We start from the raw sequence: 26,224 nt of genomic DNA on the forward strand, positions 1-26,224 counted from the left end.
CCCCGTGACAGAGCCTCACATGAATCCCCGTGATAGGCCAATCTTCTAAGTAAACCTGCTTTTCACAGATGAGAAAATAGAGCCACATAGCAATTAAGTCATCTGCCCAATTAAAACGTTTCAGCCTTCGTTATTTAAAAAAAAAAAAACAAAGTGGTGGAAATTAAATACTGGGATAAAGAAAAGTTCATACTTCATGGAGAAATTCTGACCTGGAAACTAGTTAATGAGGAAAAATATTCTCTCCCAAAGGAGATGACAGAAAAGCGGGGAACCAGGAGAAATACATAGAACAGGAAGATCAATCACAAGTTGATCTAGATGTTTCCAAAATAGTCCACAGAGGTATTACATAAGAAGCAAAGACAGAGGGAGAAGAATTCCCAGGTGGGGAGCCTGTGAGTTAGCAGGACAGGAGCAATGACTGTGCAGTCACTGCAGTGTCAATACTCCCGGGGGCTGGCATGCTGACGCTGCCCTGACCGGCCAGGAGTCCTGGTCACTTTGGTTCCCACGCAGCCAAATGCACGAGCTGTGATGGCAAGGGGAAACCACAAACCATGACCAAAACAGAAGTCAGATCGAAAGATAAAAATCCACTCTCAGGGCGAAAGAAACGATAAGAGAACCACTGAGGCCGAAATCAAAACCATATCTGCTTTGCATGTGGCATGTGGTTTTCTGTGTGTACTTTTTACAAGTTACATCATTGGTTCCCGTCACATTTAAGTCATCGTCGGGCTCCCTTCACTGCTATGCAAACTTGGTGGCTGGAGATGATCTTGGCCAAAAATTCCAAAGAGGGTGGTGGTAAGGAACACCACACTCTCAATTTATGACTATTAAATAAACAGTTAAGGATGGCGGAGGTACCAACTCAATCAGCAAAAACTACCTTGATGCTTTGCCTAAACGATCCTAAAATGACAAAATCATGTCAGGAGTATTAGGATTTATTTTCTGATAGAGATAAACTGGCAAATTTAACCAAGCTGAAAAGTCACCCAATCAAAACACAGTTTTTCCCCTTTTTTTCTTTTTTACTTTTTTTTTTTTTTTTTTTTTTGAAGAGGGGTCTCTTTCAAGGAAAGGGGCCCATCACATTATTGATGCCCTTTACTTGCTCAAATTCAAGCCCTGAGCGCCAACTCTTCAGACAGAAACAGCTTCACAAATCGTATCTTCTGTGAGGAGACATTTCTCATCTGCTTTCACCATCATGAAAATGTAGCAACTGTGACAAGTGACAAGAAAACACAAACCAGAGCAGGCTGCCTAAAACATACTGGTGGTTTGGTAAGAATGTCCTTAGCTTAGGGGCACTTTCAAATCTTCCTTTAAGTTCTCTTTCAAGAAAAAAGTGTCTTTATACATTGCTTCAATGATTTTTTTTTTTTTAATTAACAGGAAACTCTTGGCTTCTTCAGCAATTATTAAGAAACAAATGCTGCTGGATTCCAGAATAAAAACTAGTGACTTAAGACCAGGAGGAGGGAAGCAGGGGAGGTTTGTTTTTGATTTTTAAGGATAAGAATCTAGTTCTGAACGTTGTAACTCCCGGAACACTCCTGAATATAGAGTCTGATACATTTCATAAATCAATCAAGCCCTTATCTAGATAACTCACTGTTTCATTTCTGTATCAAATTAAATAGTCCTAGGTCTTTTGCTATATATTTACATATTAGAAGCTAATCCAAAGGACAAAAATTCCTCTCTGCACATTACTGCAAGATTTCAGCTTTGCTATTACATCAGAAAGCAGTAAGCTCAGCAGGACAAAAACCACAGAAGGCCCTGAAAAGACCTGCCCCCAACATACGTGGGCCATTCTAACCCACGAAGCGGAGGTTTTCTTTTCCTTAAGGGTCTGTTCTCCAGAAATTCCCTTATTCACTGCCTGTCCAGTTCACACTGTCTATACCCCACCCTCAGGAGTATAAATCTGACAAATGCTTTTGAGCCAAACCAGACAGAGTCCCCCATAAAACTCATGGAACACAAGAGATGCTTCTTTCAGCACAAATACCTTCAGATTTGGAAGCACATCCTGATATGTTTCTTCCAAGTTCATTTAATTAATAGTACTTACTTGTTCTTAAATGATTTGGAAGACTCCCATTGGGCAGGTCAAACCAAGGGCTAAATGTGCTGGGGCTTTTTGGTGGAGATGCTCATTTAAATTTTCTCAAAGTATTTTACGTACATTCTACTGGTAACTAGATTAGAAAATTCAGATTCTCAGAATTCACAGTGTTGAAACATAACTGTGAGGTCTTCGTTTATTATCATTCTTTTTTTTTTTTTTCTGAGACAGGGTCTACCGCCTAGGCTAGAGTGCAGTGGCGCCATCTCCCTTTACTGCAACCTCAGCCTCCCAGTTCAAGCAATTCTCCTGCCTCAGCCTCCCCAGTAGTTGGAATTACAGGCGCATGCCACTACACCCACCTAATTTTTTGTATTTTTAGTAGAGATGGGATTTCACCATGTTGGCCAGGCTGGTCTCGAACTCCTGACCTCAAGTGATCCGCCCGCCTCGGCTTCCCAAAGTGCTGGAATTACAGTCATGAGCCACCGCACCCAGCCTATTGTCATTCTTGTACTGGTTCTTCAACTAAGCTGACACTTGGAGAATGCCAGAAAGTGGTAAAAAAAAAAAAAAATCCTAACAAATTTGACTCTGGGACAAAAGATGTGCCCGGAATGGGCACTCAATGTGCACCATGACCTCATACAATGAACTGTCCCCAGTTACAGAAAAAAAATCCTAGGGCTTTAACCTCCACTTACACCCAGCACTCCCAATCATTAGATATATGGGTACTGAGGCAAGAGTGCACAACCATGAATGTCTTGGTGGTCTATTGCCAAGCTCCTTATGCACTCCAGTCTTTTAAGTTCTCCTTTCAACAGGCGAAGTCTCCAAGGCCAGTCCATTCCACAAAAGAAGAAAACCCCCCAAACCAAAAGAGAAAAAGAAACAAACAATACCAACATACCAGGGGGCTTTAGCACCTCCTCCCCACATAAAAGAGAGCTGGAGTCTCCTAAGAACATCCTTGGCAAAACCAACAATGTAGGAGTAGGGATAAAAACCGGAATCATATATTGTTATATAAAAATCACAAAATTTGGCTGGGCACAGTGGCTCATACCTGTAATCCCAGCACTTTGGGAGGCCAAGATGGGCAGATCATGAGGTCAGGGGATCGAGACCATCCTGGCTAACACGGTGAAACCCCATCTCTACTAAAAATACAAAAAAAAAAAAAAAAATTGGCCGGGCGTGGTGACAGGTGCCTGTAGTCCCAGCTACTCGGGAGGGTGAGGCAGGAGAATGGCGTGAACCCGGGAGGCAGAGCTTGCAGTGTGCCGAGATCGCACCACTGCACTTCAGCCTGGGCGACAGAGCAAGACTCCGTCACAAAAAAAAAAAAAAAAAAAATCACAAAATTCCTGGGAATGCAAGCCAGAAAAGACTACTACGAGAAATTAGGATATGAGGTCCTTATATATCCTAATGAGTTTGAGGTGCAGAAAACACCAATATCTAGCTCTGAAAACTGCCTCTCAAGTTCAATGCTTTCATTCACCTAATCAGTATATATTAAGCACCTACTGTGCGCAAAACTGGGTCACCACTTAGCAGCTATTAAAAAATAGGGAGATTTTTAAACAGACAAGACCTTCTAGACTCCATTTCAAATATGCATAATACATATATTTCACAATAATAATCCCTCTTAACTGCTTTCCAATAGAGAATCAAATGCCCCAAGATATCAATTTAAATGTAGCTGTCCTTTTTCTTTCTCTCTTTCAAATCATCATTAAGCTTTCTGGCAAGAGCTTTTTCTAGGCCTCCTGTTACAAGGCTTAGCAGACCCCATAAGGGTTTCAGGGTCTAGAAATAGAGAAAGGGAACCTCGAATTTCCTTTATGTTTTGAGCTGTCAATAGCATTTAAGAAAAACAACTCCTCTCCTTTCTGCTTCAAATGTTTTCCTTATTGGTTCATTTACACAGCGCCGCTCCCCAACAGCAGGCAGTACATCGTTCGGTCATTTCTTTCCCCGCCATTAGTGCAGGCTGCTGAGACAACACCCCAGCTGCCTCCCCCGAGTGGCCTGCGGCATCAGCACATCCCTTTCCCCCAAGTGGTCCCCCCTTTGACTAATGTTCACCAACACTCATACATCATTCCCAAATTGGTCCAAATGAATTAAACACAGCTCTGCTTAACATTATGAGATTTAAATGGATTTTCTCTCTACAGGTCTGCCCCATAATTGGGTTTATCCATCTTGTTGAAGTACAGTTTACACTTGCTAACATCACGCCAATTCAAGCTACATTTTCTGCTCCAGTGGCAGGAGCAAGGCAGATTTGTCATCGGATCATAACAGGTAATTCAAACAACAATTAGTTTGATGACGGTCCGTATGTCAATGTCTGCTCCCAGCAGCCTGGCTCACACCCTATGCTCTCTGTTCCTCAAGATGAATTGTCTTCACAATTCTTCAATTTCAATCATCAACAATGCTTACTGAATCAACTTAAAAACTATTGACACAAGACTTCTTCCCCACAGGGCAGCCTAGTGAAAAGAATCTTCCGGTCCCCCCTTGAATGGGCTACTATCACGCACATCCATTTTCAAACCTTGGAAAATTCCTGATTTGCAACCAGAGCTATTTATTCTGGTGCTTCATCTCAACCTCAAAAATCAGGGAGGCACAAGGTTTGGGAATAGAAAAGAATGAATCTGTCTGTGCGGGCTCATCCATCCACAAGTAGGAAAACACCTTGTTTAAAATTTGTTTTGAAGTCCCCTGCAGGAATGAATGACAATTGTCAAAGTGTATGAAAATATTATGATCTGACAAGTAATGCTGCCTGACATAAAAAAAAAAAAAAAGTAATATTGCTTTTAAAAACCAACTAACCTCCAAGCATTCTGAAAATCAGAAGATGATTATAGAAACAGAAACCAGTCCAACCATGGTTACCACTGTTTAGGTGATGCCATAGTCACTAAGACAGCAGGGCAAATTCACGCACTGATGGAGAGCTGAAATCAAAATCTAAGATACGTGGAAAAGAACACCAAGTTGACAAAGGGGTTGAACACCCATCTCAAATTACCTGGCTGAGCACAAAAACAAATTATTTTTAGTCTTTCGTATTATAAAAGGAGCTATTTAAAAATTTAAAAAGCACACTTTGCTACCTCTAATATACACCTACCCCAATCTCACTTAAATACTGTTTCCTTTCTGCCCACAATTAGATATTCAAACACGTTCACACCCCTAGTTGTACACCTACGATGTCCCAGGAATTAGTGCATGGTGCTACAGGGAACTAAATATGAGTAAAACACAATCTCTGAGTAAGACACAATCTCAGCCCTTCAGAAGTGCTTACATTCTAGTCAAATGTAACAAGAACCCAGCAAAAAATTTTCAGTGACATAAGAGAAATGCAAACAGCAACCACCAGGAATAAGAGTCATAAATCTTTGTTACCCAGCAAAGATAGTCTGAGTTATCAAATTCATCATGTGTGATATTCTTGACAGGAAATAAAAAATACACAATGCATGTCGGGATAAAGCATATTCTAAATGTGCAAACAAGTACTTCATAATCCTCAATGGTAAAAATAGCAGCTTACATTTATCAAGCACACTTCCTTGTATCATCGTACTGTCCAGATCATTATATATCTTATCTTGTTTGATCTCCCAACTCGAGAAACAGGTACTGCCATTATCCCCATTTTACAGATTTAGGAAACTGAAGCTTAGCAGAGCAGAGACTCAAACCCAGATAGATACCTGACTCCAGAAGCAGGAACTGAACTATTCTCCTCCACTTGCACCTGTTTCTTTAAAATGCAAAGGTAATGTAGTTTAATATCAATGGTAGGGTGCATGCTTTAAACTATTATACTGAGTCAGAGGTTCTCAACCAGGGGAAGATTTTGATCCCCAGGGGACATGTGGCAATGTCCAGAGATATTTTCAGTTGTCACATTTTTGTTGGGGGTCAGTGGCATTGAGAGGGAAGAGGCCAATGAATGGTGCTAAATAAACACCCTACAGGCTGGGCATGGCGGCTCATGCCTGTAATCCCAGTACTTTGGGAGGCTGAGATGGGCAGATCACTTGAGGTCAGGAGTTCGAGAACAGCCTGGCCAACATGGTGAAATCCCATCTCTACTGAAAATACAAAAATTAGCCAGGCATGGTGGCGCATGCCTATAATCCCAGCTACCGGGGAGGCTGAGGTATGAGAATCCCTTGAACCCAGGAGACGGAGGTTGCAGTGATCCAAGATCGCGACACTGCACTCCAGCCTAGGCAATAGAGTGAGACTCTGTCTCAAATAAAAATAACAATACATAAAATTTAAAAGTAAACACCCTACAATGCACAAGATGGTCCCCTGCAACAAAGAATTGTCCAGGCCGGGCGCGGTGGCTCAAGCCTGTAATCCCAGCACTTTGGGAGGCTGAGACGGGTGGATCACGAGGTCAGGAGATCGAGACCCTCCTGAACATGGTGAAACCCCGTCTCTACTAAAAAATACAAAAAACTAGCCGGGCGAGGTGGCGGCGCCTGTAGTCCCAGCTACTCGGGAGGCTGAGGCAGGAGAATGGCGTGAACCCGGGAGGCGGAGCTTGCAGTGAGCTGAGATCTGGCCACTGCAACTCCAGCCCGGGAGACAGAGCGAGACTCCGTCTCAAAAAAAAAGAATTGTCCAACCCAAAATGTCAACAGTGCTGAGGCTGAGAAGTCCTGCGTTAAGTCATCCTATCTCATCCAGCCCCTACTACTAACCAAAGACACAGACATGCCAGTTTCCAGACCAAGCCTCAACCTGGGTGAAATGTGGTATAACCGAGTATTTTCCTAGCTGTACCCCTTAAAAAACTAGGATTTTGTGAACATGCTTCAAAGACTCCACATATGTTTGATGTGGATGTTTCTTTTTATAACATATAAATATAGACATAATATAGCACATGTACCTACTTTTAAACTTTATTTTTACATTTCAATGTACTATTCATTAACTATTAAATGCACTGCCATCCATCCAGTGGCTTTGGTGGAACCCTCAGGAATAAGTAATGCCATTTCTGTTTAATTGAAGCATATGCTAAAATTTCAAGGCAAACCAGTAAAAAAACAAAAAAGAAAGAAAAAAAAAGGAAGCAACCACTTAATCTGTTTGATCAGGATTCGATACCAAACAACCAAATCAAACTCAAGAAACAAATTAACTACTAAGCCTGATAAGCCTGTTAATGTCAGTCACAACCCATTTAGAAATTTCTGTGCTCAGTTCAACAATCCCATGATTTTCAGGGACTTTGTAAAATAAATATTATAAAGCAGAATTTACAAAATGAAGTTATGCTAAGAAAATACCAGCAGACGGCCGGGTGCAGTGGCTCATGCCTGTAATCCCAGTACTTTGGAAGGCCAAGGTGTATGGATCACAAGGTCAGGAGTTCAAGACCAGCCTGGTCAAGATGGTGAAACCCCGTCTCTACTAAAAATACAAAAAAATTAGCCGGGCATGGTGGCGGGCACCTGTAATCCCAGCCACTCAGGAGGCCGAGGCAGATAATTGCTTGAACCCGGGAGGCGGAGGTTGCAGTGAGCCGAGATCGTGCCACTGCACTCCAGCCTGGGCAAGAGAGCGAGGCTCATCTCAAAAAAAGAAAAGAAAATACCAGCAGCTGACTGCCATAGTAAGTCAGACCTCAAGGCCCACCTGCCGTGGCCCATAAGAGGCACACGGATGGCTGATAGGACAGTTGTTTTTTTTTCCTTTCTGGTAGTTCCAGTTAAAGACTACCAGACATTCTCTCGGTATCCTCACCAGCCCTCTTCTGAACTAAGTGCGCTAATATGGTGGAGAATGAACAGATACAAATATCTCAACTCGTACAAATACAATGATATAATTAAAACAGATATAAGTTTTAAAATGATGTAAGTAAAAACGGTAAAACTAGACTGCTTTATTTTATCTGGCCAATGTAATCCAATTGCTATCGGCTTACACAAGATGATAACCTCTCCTGGAAAAACAGAAAGAAATCCGTGTTGAAAGAAAGCTGCACTGGACTCCTGGATTCTTGTCTTGTCCTGTGTCCACCAAGTGGGGAGACCTGGGACCAACCCATTCACCTCCATGCACCTGTTTCCTTGCCTATTAAAATGGACTGTATCAGCCTGGGCAACAAGGCGAGACCCCGTCTCTACAAAAAAATTAAAACTTGGCAGGGTGCAGTGGCCCCCGCCTGTCATTCCAGTACTTTGGGAGGCCAAGGCAGGCAGATTATTTGAGGCAAGGGTTCAAGACCAGCCTGGCCAACATGGTGAAACCCCGTCACAACCAAAAATACAAAAATTAGCCGGGGCGTGGTGGCAAGAACCTGTAATCTCAGATACTTGGGAGGCTGAGGCAGCAAACAGCTTGAACCCAGGAGGCAGAGGTTGCAGTAAGCCGAGATGGCACAACTGCACTCCAGCCTGGGCAACAGAGTGAGACTCCATCTCAAAAATAAATAAATAAATTAATTAATTAAAATTAAAATTAAAAAAACAAACCAATAAAAAAAGCCTACAACAGTTGTTCTCTAGTGTGATTGTGTGCCTCAGAATCATCTGGTGTGGGGAAGTGGTGGCAGATTCCAGAATCCCCTAGACCAGCGTGCCTCAACCCAGCCTGCTCACTAAAAGCTGGGAAGCTTTTGCAACCCAGGGATGCACAGGCCCCAACCCCTAGAGACGCTGACTTGGTTGGTCTGGGGCAGGGCCTGGGCTGAATATTGTTTGAAATGCTTCCTGAGTGAGTGTAACCTAACAGTCCAAGCTGGGAACCCTTGCCCTAGTCCGGTGGTTCTCCAAGAGCTATCCCCAGAGAAGGAACACAGCATTAATTAAAAGCTTGCAAATGTCAGGACCCGTTCCAAGCTTACAGAACCTGAAACCCTCGGGGTGGATTCCCAGTCTGCTCTCCGGGTGCCCTCCAGGTGATACTCGAGCTTGTGAAACACTGACCCAGTCCCTAAATGAGAATCTCCAAGGAATAGAACCCAGGATTCTGTGCTTTTTAGCAGGTCCCACGTGATTCCTATGTGTGTTGCCCAGAAGGCTGGTTGGTAGCCACTGCTATAAGGAACCCCTAGACCCTTGTGAGCATTACTTTGAGCAGGCAATAGTTACCATAAGCCTATGTAGGACAGCCTTCCTCTCGTCACACTGTCTGGGTTGGAATCCTAATTGGCCTTGCGCAAAATATCTCAGGTATCTGATTCCTCATTTACAAAATGAGGATAATGGTGATAATACCAGTAACTACACCTTTCGAATTTCCCTCTGTGTTGTTATGAAGAATCAATAAAGAATTCACATACGCTGGGCATGGTGGATCACTCCTGTAATCCTAGCACTTTGGGAGGCCACGACAGGCAGATAGCTTGAGCTCAGGAGTTAGCGACCAGCCTGGGCAACATGGCGAAGCCCCATCTCCACTAAAAATACAAAACTTAGCCAGGCGTGGTGATGCATACCTGTAGTCCCAGCTACTCAAGAGGCTGAGGTGGGAGAATCACCTTAGCCCAGTGAGGTCAAGGCTGCAGTGAGCTATGATCACGCCACTGTACTCCAGCCTGGGTGACAGAGTGAGACCCTGTCTCAAAATAATAATAATAATTCACAAAAAGCACTCAACACTGGACCCCTCAAGAGAATTCAATAAGCATAAGCAGCTATTATTACTAACTATTGTTATTGCCTCTGACCCTAAAGTCTAAGCACATTATTATCCAAGCTACTCTTCCACAAACAAACGCTTTTTCTCAAGCTTTGCAAAAGTATCTGGCTGTCTTCACATAAGAATGGGAAAATAAAGGCCTCAAAAACTCACAGGAACGTAAGGGCAGTCCAATTTCTCATTCAAAATAAGAAAATGCTATCCCAATACAGTACTTAGCCAGCCCTCATTTTTTATTTGGCGAGTGAAAATGACTGGGACAGCCAATAAATGATCAATTGATTGGTTTCAGAAGACTCTAAGGCAGCAATTCTTAAACTTCAGTAGGTTGAAAATCACAACCCTGATTTAAAATGACGGCCGGCGGGAGGCTGAGGCAGGAGAATCACTTGAACTCAGGAGGTGGAGGTTGCAGTGAGCTGAGATCGTGCCACTGCACTCCAGCCTGGGCGATAGAGCGAGATTCCATCTCAAAAAAAAAGAAAAAAGAAAATTATGGCCAGGCCCAGTGGCTCACACCTGTAATCCCAGCACTTTGGGAGGCCAAGGTGGATGGATCACCTGAGGTCAGGAGTTTGAGACCAGCCTGGCCAACATGGTGAGACCTCGTCTCTACTAAAAATATAAAAATTAGCTGGGTGTGGTGGCACACACCTGTAGTCCCAGCTACTCAGGAGGCTGAGGCAGGAAAATTGCTTGAACCCAGGAGGTGGAGGCTGCAGTGAGCCAAGATCACGCCACTGCATTCCAGACTGGGTGACAGAGCAAGACTCCATCTCAAAAACCAAAAAGTAACTCCTGTCCAGATGTGGTGGCTCACACCTGTAATCCCAGCACTTTGGGAGGCCAAGGCAGGAGGATCACCTGTGGTCAGGAGTTCAAGACCAACCTGGCCAACATGGTGAAATCCCCGTCTCTACTAAAAATACAAAAATTAGCCAGGTGTGGTGGTGCACACCTGTAATCCCAGCTACTCAAAAGGCTGAGGCACGAGAATCACTTGAAACCCGGGAGGCAGAGGTTGCAGTGGACCGAGATGGTGCCACTGCACTCCAGCCTAGACAACAGAATGCAAGGCTGTCTCAAAAAATAAAGGAAAAAGAAAATCTAACTCCTGGACTACACCGGAAACTTAACTCAGTCTGGGAACACGGTGTGTATAAGTCAGTATTTAAAATATCACTAGAATTTAAGTTTGGTGAGAGCAAGGGATTTTTGTCTGTTTTGCTCACTGATGAATGCTCCAGTGGCCTGGCACACATTAGATGCAAATATTTTTCCAGAATGAACATTCTTCTGAGGTATGGACTTAAATTAGCTAACTAGGCTAAAACTCATCACCATAGCAAGTCAATGAACCTCCTAAGCAAGTTACCTGGCAGCATCCACAGGTTCTATCAAACTACTGTAGTGAAATGCTCTCTCTGTCTCTCTCTAATTCTTCATTCCTCTGTGGAAAATGGACATGAAATGTCACAGCCTGAGTCTGCTACAGCTCTGAAGGAAATGTGAGGAAGTGACTACACCAAGGGCTGAACCTGTTTCCTGGAGTTCTTCACTTAGCCTGGATCAGCTGCTCAGCCAAGACAGCAAATCCTCATGAAAACGGGAAGGCCAGGGGACCTGTGATGGGTGAGAGGACAGGCCCAGAACACAAGAGACCCCCATCAAAAACCTGAAGTGAGAGAAAAGTCAGGCGCCCTGCAAACACGCCACCTCATTCCCCAATGCTGGGCCAGTCCGGTGGTACCAATTTCTGGCCATGCTCACCACAGCATGAGAGGTCTGCTCAGACACAGACATAGACTCTGTGTCAACACACCCCAGGAATCTTAACAATGTTAAGACACTCTAAGATGGAACATCCAGTTCACATCCAGGAATAAGTGGCCAACATGGTTAGGTAAGGACACTCTCCAGTTAGTATTCTTCTCTCCTTGGCTCCAAAAAGCACCCAGGCCCTGGAGGAGGGTCCTGGTAGCCTTAGTGAATCATGGTGGAGGAGTGCTAAGACCAAGCAGAAGGTTATGCTTTGGTAAAGCTCAGATGGGAACTTGCAAGCATAAGAACAAGAGGGAAAGTAACCCCCACTGCACAGTCTCCACTCCTCAGCTGTGTAAACAAATAAAATGGTCCATTTCTTCTGGATCCTCTCCGAGTTGTCTTTGTGTGGACACACACACGCGTGCACACACGCGCGCACACACACACAAACCACTTCACATCTAAAAAGAATAACAACCAAGAAAGGTCTACACAGTTTGTTTTTGCTGCATGTGGAGGTTTTTCCTAAATCACATCTGACTTGGTGTTAAAACATCAACCTTTGGCCAAAACGCTGTTAAAACAAAGGCTTAATTGGCTCAGAAGTAGTCCTTCCCAAAACCAAGGGAAACATCTTCTGTGGGTCTTGACCTTCATCACAACAGTGTTCATGGGGTTGGAATAATGCTGAGAATAGGAGTGTTGGAAGAGCTTTCTTCATGAAGGCAATAGAGATGCCTAACCATTATCTGCAATTACCTGCAGGGCATTCCTGGGAGGCAGCTCTGTTTATACACATCTGCAATGTGGGTCCACCTCTGGAATTCAGCCTGCTAGTCCTCCTCCCAGGTTAATGGAGACAGTGGGAGGAGTTCCTAGGAGCTAGGGCCAAAGGCCAAATCACTGCATGAAGGGGCCTGCACCAGAGCTTGGGCAATTGGCCTCTGATCACACCCAGATAAATTTACTGCTCACCCTACACGTATCACTCGCATACCTAACAACTACTACCGCTGTTGCAATGACAATACTCACATCCAGCACTCAAGTCTCTCTCAGAAGGTCAGTGCAAGGCTAAACACACATTACCCCATGCCCCTCCAAGTCTACTCTCGGTATATGAACAGAAATGGAAATATGTTTCCCCAAAAGATGTGTGTGAAAATATTACTAGAATTTTATTCATCATAGCAAAAAAAAAACTGGAAGCAATGCAAATATCCAACAACACAGGAAGGATGCATGCACTGAAGCACATTCATCGGTGGAATACTACTTGGCCATGAAAAAGAGCAAACCATTGCTACCCAAGAGAACATGGATGAAACTCACAGACATATGCTGAGTGTGGCCAGATATGAATCAGTATATTCTGTAAGATTCCATTACATGTTTTTGCCAAAAAACAGGCAAAACTAATCCACAGTGATAAATAAAACTAACAGACTTTTCAGTGGGGGCAGGGGAGAGAGGAAGCAGCCAAATAACTGGAAAAAGGGGGAGACAAGGGAGACTTCTGGGGGGCTCTTTATCAGAAGTTAGCCTCTGAGGCCAAATCCAGCCACTGCCTGTTTTTTCTAAATAAAGCTTTATTGAGACACAACAAGGAATATATTCCTTTGGGTTTATCATTGACTGCTTTCAACCCACAATAGAAGCGCTGAGTACAGCTGACCCCTGAACACCCGGGCCAGGGACACAGTTGAAAAGTCGAGTATAGGTCAGGCTCAGTGGCTCACGCCTGTAATCCCAACACTTTGGGAGGCCAAGGCAGGTGCATCACGAGGTCAGGAGATCGAGACCATCCTGGCTAACACGGTGAAACCCCATCTCTACTAAAAATACAAAAAATGAGTCGGGCGTGGTGGCAGGCACCAGTAGTCCCAGCTACTAGCAAGGCTGAGACAGGAGAATTGCTTGAGCCTGGGAGGCAGAGGTGGCAGTGAGCCGAGATCGCGCCACTGCACTCCAGCCTGGGCAACAGAGCAAGACTCCGTTTCAAAAAAAATGAAAAAGAAAACCTGAGTATACCTTTTGACTCCTCAAAAACTTAACTCATAGCCTACTGTTGACTAGAAGCCTGACCGATAACATAAACAGTCAATTAATATATAATTTATGTATATATTATATGCTGTATTCTTACAATAAAGTAAGCTAAAGAAAATGTTATTAAGAAAATCATATGGAAAACATATTTACTATTCATTAAGTGGGAGTGGATTATAATAAAGGTCTTCATCCTTGCCATCTTTGGGATGAGTTGGCTGAGGAGGAAGAGGAGGAAGAGAAGGGGTTGGTCTTGCTGTCTCAGAGGCAGAAGAAAATCCATATCTAAGTGAACCCATGTGGTTCAAACTCGTGCTGTGTCGTTCAAGGGTCAAATGTAGTTGCAACAGAGACTGAGCAGCTCAGAAAGCCCAAAATATTTACTATCTGGCCCTTGACAATAAAGGTGTCCCAACCTCATTCTATATACTGATCTGAGTGATGGTTTCACGGGCGTTCACATATGGAAAATTTCATCCACCTCTCTACTAAAGTTCTGTGTACTGTGTTATACGTAAATTACACTTCAGTAAAACATTTTAGAAGTCAATAGAATTTTAAAACAATGTCTTTTCTAAAAGATCTTTTAATTTTCGGCTGGGCGCAGTGGCTCACACCTGCAATCTCAACACTTTGGAAGGCCGAGGTGGATCACGTGCGGTCGGGAGTTCGAGACCAGCCTGACCAACATGGAGAAACCCTGTCTCCACTAAAAATACAAAAACAGCCGGGTGTGGTGGCGCATGCCTGTAATCCCAGCTACTCGGGAGGCTGAGGCAGGAGAATCACTTGAACCCGGGAGGCGGAGGTTGCAGTGAGCCGAGGTCACGCCATTGCACGCCAGCCTGGGCAACAGAGAGTGAAACTCCGTCTCAAAAAAAAAAACTTTTAATTTTCATTCTAGTTTTATTTGTGTTATTCACTTTGGGAGAATGTGGCCATCTGAGTTGCTCTTGTCTTTTCAAAACCAGGAGGAGCTAGGAGGCTGTCAAAAGTAGGAAAGATCTAAACATAGTAACTGCTATTGTGTCCAAACCTTTTATAAGAATGTGACGTGTCTATAGAATCACTCAAGGCCATTCATATAAACGGTGAGCTTGGCTGAGTCCTGAGATTACAGGAGCGATGGGAAGGGAAAAGAGTATGCGTCTCCTGTGATGCACAGGGTCTTAGTACTCTGGGTTATTTTAGGATGTAGCTTAGGAGAGCAACCAGCTCAGCTCCTATTGAAATCTAGTGTTTATTAAGGTTAAACAGTTTTAAGTTTCCAGGGACAATAACTCTGCCCCGACAATCGTGTTGCATTTAGCCTTAAGTTGGAGAATGGAGCGAAGGGAACATGTCTGGTCTATGCTGTACCAGGGCAAAAAGATTATGAGCACCCCAATGTACTTTGGGAACAATTTCATTTTGTCTAAGCTTTCCCCTTCTTTTCCCTTTGCTTCTTTGGTTTTGTTTTTTGCCATTTATCCTTTGATGATCAAACTAAAATTACAGCTAGATGCCATTTAGCTTGGCCTTGTGTGGGTCTAGCAGAGACTGAGGGAGAATGAACGCTGCAAAAGCATGATTCTGGGTCTCTAATAAAATGTCTCTCTGTTTGCCCACATGGGCATCAAGCCTTAGCAAACAGAAGCAGAGGAGAACAATACTACCTGTTCATGGAGGAATAGTAATGGTTTCAGTCCTCCAAAACAATGAGCTCTGTAATTTACTCCATCTTCCTCCTGAGAAAGAGCTTCACATGGCCTGCACCGTGCCAGGTGGTTTGGAGAAAGACAAACTGCTCAGCCTAACAAGGGGCACTTCAGCAACGGGTGTAAAGATACAACAGCTGGTCTGGTCCGGGCTAGTCTCCCAGTGACATGGCCCCAGCCAGCTTTTCCACACCAAGATAAGGATCACTATCCTATTCAACTTCAACAATTCCCACACCCCAGGCAACAAGATTTTCCAGCACTCCCCGAGATGTAGGAGGCCTCCGGACATGGTATATTCACCCGTTCACCAAGAGTTGTACATCCACCCAGGCACCAAGAGTTAGGGTTTGGGCTTGTTCTCTAACCAAGTCCTGCATCTAGAGCACTTTCTGGGAGCAAGACTTACTATGCTGTCCATCAGAAGAAAGAAGGAGGGACCAATCGGCAGTATGCCAAAAAGAACAACTGCAGCCTCAAGTTAAAGACAGGTCAGTCTTGGAAATAGTTAGGGGTTGAGAAGGGTAAAATCAAGAGTCACACTTTTCCCCCAAAAGATGCACACAAGAAGGTCATCAGCACAACTGCAGAAATAATCAAAAAAAGAAAAAAAAAAAAAAAATATATATATATATATATATATTTTAGACAGAGTCTCACTCTTGTCACCCAGGCTGGAGTGTAATGGCATGATCTCGGCCCACTGCAACCTCCACCTCCCGGGTTCAAGTGATTCTCCTGCCTCAGCCTCCTGATTAGCTGGGATTACAGGCGCCCACCACCACACCGAGTAACTTTTATATTTTTAGTAGAGACGGGGTTTTGCCATGTTGGCCAAGGCTGGTCTCAAACTCCTGACCTCAAGTGATCCGTCCACCTCAGCCTCCCAAAGTGCTGGGATTACAGGCGTGAGCTACCTCACCCAGCCTCAAATATTTTTAAAATAAGTTGCTGTGGCCTGAAAATGAGTACAGAAACACTAGGAATGCACCAAATAAAAATGTCTGCTGACTCATGCTTTTCACTGGCGGAATAATTCCGTTTACCTGGGGCAAACAGCTATCTGAAAGTCTTATCGAGGAAGATGCAGATCTGAGATGACAGAGCTACAAAGATGCATTGTGGCTGCGGCTACCTAAGACCACACACACACACACAGATACACACAAACACAGACAAGTTATCTGCAAGGACTCTTCACCAGAAAAGAATCATGGAATAATGCACATGATCTAACAAACCAATATCAACTCACAAGAAAAGAAGGCTCTCCAGCTAGACTTTAATGCTACAGCAAAAGGTTTCAAGAGAATCCCTTCGAAGGGTTAAGGCAGAACACTCAAGAAGTTTTGGTACCATTAGTTACACCATGAGGTACATCCATCCCAGCAAAGCCGGGCAGACAGATGAAAATCGTATTAGTCTGCTCTCCCTCCTCTACTGCATTCTGCTGGCATCAGTTTAGCTCTGAGTCTATATTAGTCCATGATTTGTTTAGCCTTTGGATTTAAGAGAATGGAAGTACTACGTGAGCAGGAAACAGGACACTCATCAGAAGCTGGGATCTGTCGCCTTTCCCTTCCAGCACATTTAGTACACAGGTCCAAGAGAAACCAACATTTCAGGATGATCAGGTCCAATATTCTTAGCACCACTTAACAAGATTTTGATCCACCAGAAACCACCCTCTGGCTGTCGCATGGCCTCCTCTCCCACCTCTCCCCTTAAGCCTTCCCATTCACATTGTGCCACCCTTACTCCCAATTCAAGATCCCTCCCTAAGCAAAGAAAAATAGTCAAGCTGGGGTCTGTGTGCCCATTATACCCGATCAAGAAACTCTTTACAATAAGCACAGGCTTCTCTTTCTTTCCATATCTCTACATCATTTCAGCAGCATTTCTCTTGCTTCTCTCTCCTTTGCTCCCCTTCTCCCCCAGTGATTCAACCACCACCACCACCACCACCACCACCAGCACCACCAGCACCACCATCACCACCACCATCACCATCATCACCACCACCATCATCATCATCATCATCATCATCTCAGTTGGGGTAAGGGGCAGAGAATAAAACACACAAGAGACCTACATATAGACAATTCAAGCTTCAGAATCTCTTGCGTTTCCTACCTGAACTGCAATCTGGTGTTCAATCGTTTTGTACGCAGAGTAATGTGTGCTGCCGGACTGAAAATGGAGCTGTAGAAAGAAACCAAATCAAAGCGTTCTGCTTATGTCACAAACTACAAGAAAACATCTTAAGCAGTTTATGAATAGCAGACAAACCTTCCTAGATTGAACTGCAGCCTTGGCATTCAATCAAGACCTGTGTACTTTTATTTGTTGCTATGGATAAGATGATCATAACAGTCTAAGGTAAAGTTTTTTTTTTTTTTTTTTTTTTTTAAAGCACCTATTCAATAAGCATACAGGGAAGGTGGGGGCCAGGAGTGAGAATTAATGACATGAAAACGAAAGATGGATGCCCATTAAGACATAAAGGAAGCCAGTGTGCTGAGCGGGATGCTGAAGAAAAATGAACTGTGTGCTGCAAAAAGTCACCAGAATTGCAACATGTAGGCAAGAGGAAGGATTAGCAGAGAAAAGATTATGAGAAGCCACAAGACTGCAACAAGTACAAGCACCCCACCCCTATATTTCTAATAACTGGGCCCCAGCTCTCCAATGCAATTCTATTTCTGGGAAAACAAATGTGTCAGACAGAATTCAGGGGCCACCCGATGCCTTACACATTCTTTCATGATGACTAAGCTGTCCATCCCAGGCCATCTCTGTCACCTGCACTCTAGTAATCCACACTTCCCCAAAGAGAGGGCCAAACACTGCCAGAAAGCCACCAATTTTCTAACGGAGGACCACCTATTAGGTGGCAACTGAGTGAATGCAAGTCACTGATTGGCTCAGATCCTCCCCAAGGTCTAAGTCTGTCCTCAGCCTTTCCCTCTGAAGTCCTAGAGACCACCCATCAAAGAAGAAGGTATCCCGAAATAGAAAGAAACAGCAAGATTGTTCACCCAATTCTCACCTTCCCAAATAATACTTGTTAATCTTGGGATCCCATCAATTGGGAACACAAACACCATCTACTGATTTATTTTATAAACAATACAATAATCACTAAAGGATCTCAACAATTATCTGAAAATGCATTTTAATTTGCCATATAGGAACTAATAATGAGGAATCAGATGACCCTGGAAAATTGATGTCCAGTCCCCTCCTTGTAACAGGCAAATCAACTGCATTTCCGAACATGGATCTGTAGTATTATATCAAACTACTGTTACTACTCCTGTGCTATTACTACTACCAGAACACATCTGTGTTACTGGCACAAAGTGTAATTTACGCTGCGAGTTTCAGATCCAGATAATTTGTATCTTGCTCCCTGGAAGGAAAACAATTCAGTCCACACAGTTTTAAAAAATAAATAAAGGGGAAAAAAATCACATAAGAACTTTTGAACTAACTCAAACACAAGGGTAGTAATCCAATTAAAAAAAATAGTCTAAATCCATGTTGTTTATGGGCTAAGTCTATAAATACCCATTCTAGGATGCAGTGGGCTCTGAGATCATTTTATCTGTTCCAAATAAACAAACAGAAAACATTGCATACATATTTACAGATAGATATAATGTAAGTCTGCTTGCCCCAAACAAAGTATTAATCAAAATTAAAAGGAGGCACAATGAAGTGGGTGGGAAAAAACCCTACACCTGTCAAAGGAGAGTAATAAACCACAGTACCCTAAAACAACAGAAGATCTGACCCCCACACACACAGCCCCCCACACACACTCAGAAGCAGCATCTGAAGTGAACCGCTGGCAGGGCGCAGTGGCTCACGTCTCTAATCCCAGCACTTTGGGAGGCTGAGGTGGGCGGATCACCTGAGGTCAGAAGTTTGAGGCCACCCTGGCCAACATGGTGAAACCCCATCTCTACTACAAATACAAAAATTAGCCAGGTGTGGTGGTGGGTGCTTATGGTCCCAGCTACTCAGGAGGCTGAGGCAAGAGAATTGCTTGGACCCAGGAGGCAGAGGTTGCAGTGAGCCAAGACCTCATCACTGGACTCTAGGCTGGACGGTAAGAGTGAGACTCCATCTCAAAAATAAAAAATTAAAATAAATAAGTAAAGTGACTCGCTGAAAAACAAAGATGACTTTGCACCCTTTGTCCTCATCTCCTTTTTGTAAAAACTGCCAGTCAGTAAACGGAGATTGCACTAATTACTGTGACAATTCTGCATCATGTTAAAACAACTTCTGTGCCTGGGACAGGTTTCTCTGCGAGCTTGGAATTCTTGGCCAGAAAGTAGCTCTTGTCTGAGAGGAGGGTTCTCCTTCAAGCAGAGTAGGCAACACTAACAACTTGTCCCTCTCTTTTCAGTTGGTTTTATTCTCTTCTTTTCCAATCGCCTGATTCAGATCTTAATGGAAACTTGTCCAAGCTTTCCCTCCCACAATCCCTGCAGAGCCCCTAGGCAATCTATACACAGGGTAACCACAGGAATCTTATATTGTCAATTAAAATTGAATGGACACCTGATAACTAAGGATATGTTGTAGAAAAAAAATTCATATAGTCACAATCTTATGAATAAATTAATCAAACTGGTTAATCCAAATTCAATTTTCACTTGTCCAGTTCTGTTCCTAATCCTTGCCTTCATCATCACCTAAATAACACCAACAATCCTAGAGAGAATCCTGTAATTGAAACAGTAAAAATGCAGCTGCAAGTTCCTTAAGACTCTAGCAGAGAAATCAACATATAGGACAAAGTTAATTTTACCTTCTCTTTCTTTCTGTCTCTCTGTCTCTCTCTCTCTCTCACACACACACACACAACACACACACACACACACGCGCACGCGTGCACGAGCGCAGACACCCACACTCCATTCTAACGCCCCCCACCACCCCCAGCCACATAACTTTCCTCAGGTGCCCAGCGACACAGAAAACCTCACCGAGCTCACGAACACACCCAGCACAAGCAGCTTATTCTGTGTCTAAGTCAGATCTTTCCTCCCAGCTAGCAACCATTGTGCTGGAGAGATTTCCAAGCTACACTTCCTCCAGCTACCGCAACAAGGACTTAAAATTTTCTTGTTTCTCCTTTGGGTTTCCACTCTCTCTCTCTCTTTTCCCAATATACTTTTCTTTTGAAAATGCATACTTTCACTGCTTTTTCCTTCCCTGTAAAAAACAAAGATATCTTGTTCATTATAATCTAATTTTTTTAAGGCACAGATAAAAAATACAAACACCCAGTAAATCCCTGGCATTCTAAACTGGAACAATCATTTCTCTCTCCAGAAGCTAGAAGGAAGAATAAAACATGGTAGGTCATTTGTGCTTTGGAATATGAGGTGAGATTGCGAGGACTAGGACAAGATGACTGAGGCATATCTAAGTTTAAAAACCAGGTTCTGGTCAGGCACGATGGCTCACGCCTGCAATCCCAACACTTTGGAAGGCCGAGGGGGGCGGGGGGAGGCAGATCACCTGAGGTCAGGAGTTCCAGACCAGTCTGGCCAACACGGTGAAACCCCGTCTCTACTAAAAAATACAAAAATTAGCCGGGCATGGTGGCACATGCCTGTAATCCCAGCTACTTGGTACGCTGAGGCAGGAGAATCACTTGAACCCAGGAAGCGAAGGTTGCAGTGAGCAGAGATCGCACCATCGCACTCCAGCCTGGGCAACAAGAGCAAAACTCTGTCTCAAAAAACAAATAATAAAATAAAATAAAAACCAAGTTCCCAGGCTGGAAGCGGTGGCTCGCACCTGTAATCCCAGCACTTTGGGAGGCCAAGGCAGGTGGATCACCTGAGGCCAGGAGTTAGAGACCAGCCTGGCCAAGATGGCGAAACCCCATCTCTACTAAAAATACAAAAATAAAACTAGCCCAGCATGGTGGTGCGCGCCTACAATCCCAGCTACTCGGGAGGCTGAGGCAGAAGAATTGCTTAAGCCAGGGAGGCAGGGGCTACAGTGGGCCAAGATCACACCACTGCACTCCAGCCTGGATAACAAGAGCAAAACTCCATCTAAAAAAATAAAAATTAAATTTAAAAAAAAACCGGTTTCCATCTGCATCATCTCTTGGGACTGTCCTGCACCCGTCACCGAGAGTGCTCTAAGACCGCTCCGCATCATTTCCTCATCCGGCAAACATGGCTGCTCTCACCTGGCTATGCCCCACACCTTCAAAATGACACCTCACTGCCTGGAGTACCCAGGGAGTCACCAGATGAGAACTCCAACGTATTTTCCGCTTCATTCCTTCCCACGAAGCTCTCAACAAAAATCAGTGACCAAGCCCATTCCCCATTCTAGCACCCACAAATGCCTCAGCCCTCACTCGTCCAGAGGAAGAACCATGAAGACTCGGCAGTTCTCAGCACAGGCTTGCAAAATTCTTCAGCAATGTAAAGACCAACATTTTAAGATTAACCCCTTCCCTTATTATCATCATATCTAGATTCTTCGTCTCATTTCTAATCACTATTGGGCTCTAAATTTGATGTTTCTGATACAAAACATCAGAGCTATCCAGATGTGGAATGGGAAACAGCTTTTTTCAACCACAGGAATCTCCTCCTCAAAGACAACTAAAACAGCTGAAATCCTCAGTTGGTTTTTCCAGCACTAAGCTAACTTCTAACACAATGAACATTAATTTTTGATGACTACTCGTCCTGCTAAATTGGGAAGAGGTGGAACATTTACTTTATTTTCAGTTTTATGAATCACCTGGCTTTCTCTTATCTATATAAAAAAAGTAACAGATCATTTCCTAGGAGGTGTTGGTTTTTTTGGTCCACTTTCCTCTCTACCCTGTAGCTACTACCATGAGCCACTTGAAATCTAATTTCCATGTAATTACCTTAAGAAACAAAATACTTTTTTAGTATACCTAAGACCTTTTCTTAGGTCATTAGTCATTTGAGCAACCACAGGCCATTATGAGCCCAGCTTCCCCTACCCCGCTGCCCCCAGTCCTGTGTTGAGAGCCTTTTACATTTAATGGGAAATAAACTTTTGACCAAGATTTTGGGTGACCGCCTGCCCTTATAAAGTACCAAGGGGGGCCTGTGACTTCAAGAGAAAAGGCAAAGCCAGCATTGCCTGGTACTTGAGCTTAAACATTCCTGCAAAGATCTAGACACTGAACATTTGTACCATCCCCAAACAATAACTTAACGACAGCATCCCCTTTCACTTCCTGGCATCCTGCCTCAGAAATTCTGCTGCAACAAAATGCATGCCTTTAGACACAAGAACAATCTCTCCTACTGTCTCAATGTTCCATCAAATGTCTATTTACCCTCATTAATTTTTCTTTTCCTCAACCTGAAACCATCAGCTATGAGTCAGAGAACGATCATTAACTTTTACAGCTTCTATACGCATCCACCTACTCACATTTGGGGAAAGAAGTATTGACTTGCAACATTGCCCGAGACCAAAATTCTCTAAGAAGAAAAAAAGGGGGAAAAGTCGCTTCAAGAAAGTTTTATCTGTAGGTCTATGGGGAAATGCTACATTCATTGTTTTTCCACTTTGTGCTGTAAAGTCTCAAAAAAAAAAAAAAAAAAAAGTTGAGCTTGAACTTGGTTATGGTGATAGGCATTTCTGGGTTGATTTTTGAGAAAAACGATGATTTTCTTTCAACATCAAAACATAATTAAAGTTCTTAAACTGTTTGGCGGAAAAAAATAAAGTGAATCAAGTTTCCTGCTCTTGTACAAAACATATTTCTAGCATATAGAAAAACACGTGGGCTGAAGTGCTGAGACATGTTCCTAACACAGCATTTTTCATTAAAAGTTGCTACACTAACACTGTTAAAATGATGCCCCATCATTACTCCACTTAGCAGTTGCAGTGCTGCAACTCATAACGAATTAATTTGCATTAATGTGGGTTTCATGTGTCCTTCCCTGGGTATGCCATTGTGATTCAGGCTTAATAAAACTGACACGACAATAACATAGTGCCTTTTATTTCACTTTCCAAAACAAACCAACCCACCCAAAGACCCACACAAATCCTCTCAATTTTTTAAGCATTTTACTAATATATTTTAGTACATCATAATTGGCCCAGCACGAAGGAATCTAGTTATCTTCTCAGTAAATATTTATAGCATCACTCTTTCCCATTCATTCTGCATTTTCTTAGAGAATCTCACTGTAGCCTACATCTGCAATTCATTGACTTTACAATTTACCACATGTTGGGATGGGAGAGGTCTTAGCTCCATTTGAATCACTACACAAATATGCAAGTGATTTATCGGTTTCAAGCTAAAGACTGCAAGAGAGGGACTCCACTTTTCCTGAACATTACTTCTTCTGGCAGACCATGAACAATTACAGTGCGTACTAATTAAGCTCTGTAAATGTGCTGTGCCCTGCTAATGCCTACCAGGCCTCAAATTTATTTTCATGATGCCAAACTTTAGGGAGCAATTTTAACTCCTTCAGGGCTGATCCCACTCCTGGCCATTCCTTCCTCCTTAGACCGACCTGGTTGGGGCTACTGCATGACAAAAAGAATAAAATATAACAGGTCGAATTACCAGCCCGAAATCAGATGTGCCTAAGGAAGAAAAAACCTATCATGGGAAAAGCAAAGAACACCTCGGCTGATAACCCGTTCAAAGATCCCACAGCCCCATCTTTGTAATGAGCTGTTTAGGGATTCACATCTATCCCTGAGGGCTAGTAAGTTTCTGCATGCCATTGATTAGAAAAGAAAACCTTTCGGCCTGGGTCTTTAAGTTTGGGGTGGATAGAAGGAAGGATCCAGTCAGAAATGAGAGCCATCATCTCTCCTGGCCTGGCAAACACCTCTGAATCCCACTTCCCCCCTATACCGCGTAGTCAGTTTGTAATACACCAGAACAGCCCACTTTTTCCACATAAATTAAAATCAGTAGGACAACTGGCCTTCTCTCTCACACTCCGGTCTCCACCACAGATAATGCCCCACCCCCAGATGCTTACACAGTAACTGATAGGAAACACATCTGTGGCTAGGTAGAACGCCCTGGGTAATGAAGGGATCGCAGTCCATCTTTGCTGAGCAAAGCAATATCCCTTTTTAATAGCCCAGCCCAGGGTACTCCCATGCCCCTCCATGAGGAAACTTCCAATCTCCAATTTCAATTCCGCCAAGCCCAAATCTTTGTCCTCTTGTATTACACTTTTCTAATCTTTCTTAGGCATTTATTCTGTCTCCCCGACTACTTTTCTGTGCCTCCTCCCCCAGATACCAGTACATTTTTCGCAAAGCAGCAGCCCTCCCATCCCCGATGTAAACCTGGATTTTTCCCCCTCACCTATCACATTCTTTTAATCAACGCTCTTCACACCTCATCTCACTTTTTAAAAAACTCTCACGTTAACTAGTGTACTATGTAATGTGTACATTTTCCCTTCCACTCAGGGGAACATCATATAAATTAAAGAGCTGTCTCCCATAGCAGGTTTCTTTAAGTATTCTTGGGGAAAATGCATAATCTAGGCAATGTAATCGCAAAAAAAAAAAAAAAAAAAAAAAAGGGGGGGGGGGGGGGGGGGGGATTAAGAAAAGAGAAAGAAAGGAAAAAGGGAGAAAAGAGAAGGGAAAAGATGCAAACACCTAGAGCAACTTTGCTTTTGAAAAAGGCATTTGTGCAGAGCCCCCACTGAATTTCCATTCCTGAAAGTGCTCTTAATAAATGTGTGTAACAATAGCCTAGAGGAAACGTACAAGTCAGCTGCCAAAGGAGTGGTGGTGTCTGTCTCAGTACACTCAGATTGCAGAGGTGGGGGTCAGTGGAGAAGGGAAGGTAGCATTTGCGTTGGGATACCACCCCCCCCATCTCATTGCTTATAATTAGTGAGAGAAATTTGAGCCACTGCCAATGTCTGCGGACCTTGAATATTATAAGGCCAACGTGGCGTCAAATATCTTAACATTCATAAGTGTTATGGGCTGTAAATAAAGCCTGTGGATTTATGACCTGGTAGTGTGCTTGCCAGCAAAACACTGGGGCACATTTCTTTCAGCAGACCTGTCGAGGTGCGAGTTTGCCTTTGGTTGTAAAATTAACCATTTCCTTCACAAATGTGCTCAATTATAAGTCAGAGTTGAAGATTTACTTACATGGTTGCCCATATTCACTCCCAGAAGAAACTCAGATGCCCACATCCCACACCCCTTTGAAAATAAGACCCTCAAGAATTTGGTTCAGCCTCCTTTTCCAAACTTTGAAATGTGTCACCTCAAAAGAATTGTAAATGCGGTCAAATATATTATCTAACGCCACTCACCAATACTAAAAAGCTCACACCTACTTCCCTGGAAAGTGCTTATTTATTTGGCAACTCCGGCATTTAAAAAAAAAAAAAAAAGTAAATCACTCCTTGCCTGAAATCTCCTCCCTTCCCCCAATATAATGTCATCTACTTCCTGTGCAGGAGACAGCATTTGCTAAATCCAGGTTGTCTCATACTTAACTGCCAATAAACCAACTTCCACATAACTTCCAGACAGCTGGGGGAAAGGTCCTCGGAGTTTTAGTCATGGTCCAGAAACACGCGTCCACACAAAAATTTGCAGCTGTCCTTTCTCGACAGTGCATTTTTAATGTGATTCAGGGGGACCTGTTGTGAAACATCTGACAAAATGTAAAATCCTCTTAGATACCTTCTAGTTTACCCACTGCACGTGTGTGAGAGAAGTTGCACCAGGATTTCTCCACCGAGAAATCTAGGCACTTTTTGCACACAGCCAGGGGCACCTTGTGGGATGTGAGGAGGCATTCAAAACCTGGAAAGACTTCTACTGTAATCTTTTAACACAGCCTCTGGTGCAACTATTAAAATGCTAG

The 26,224-nt window shown here is 43.4% G+C and overlaps 1 protein-coding gene across 41 annotated transcripts in view; it reads right to left on the minus strand.

Annotated features, from left to right (window-relative positions):
• The window catches only part of TCF7L2 (transcription factor 7 like 2), a 219,443-nt gene that overhangs the window by 187,565 nt on the left and 5,654 nt on the right, over positions 1 to 26,224 (minus strand). For 25 of the 41 annotated variants that reach the window (XM_031652056.1, XM_031652055.1, XM_031652058.1 and 22 more), the window contains exon 4: positions 17,440 to 17,508. The exons of the other annotated variants lie outside the window; for them this stretch is intronic. In XM_031652056.1, the coding sequence (XP_031507916.1) occupies positions 17,440 to 17,508 (69 nt within the window). The remainder of the gene's footprint in view (positions 1 to 17,439; positions 17,509 to 26,224) is intronic. 41 annotated transcript variants of the gene reach the window in all.

The sequence above is a fragment of the Papio anubis genome, chromosome 11 (genome assembly GCF_008728515.1).
Source record: "Papio anubis isolate 15944 chromosome 11, Panubis1.0, whole genome shotgun sequence".
NCBI classification, from domain to species: domain Eukaryota; kingdom Metazoa; phylum Chordata; class Mammalia; order Primates; family Cercopithecidae; genus Papio; species Papio anubis.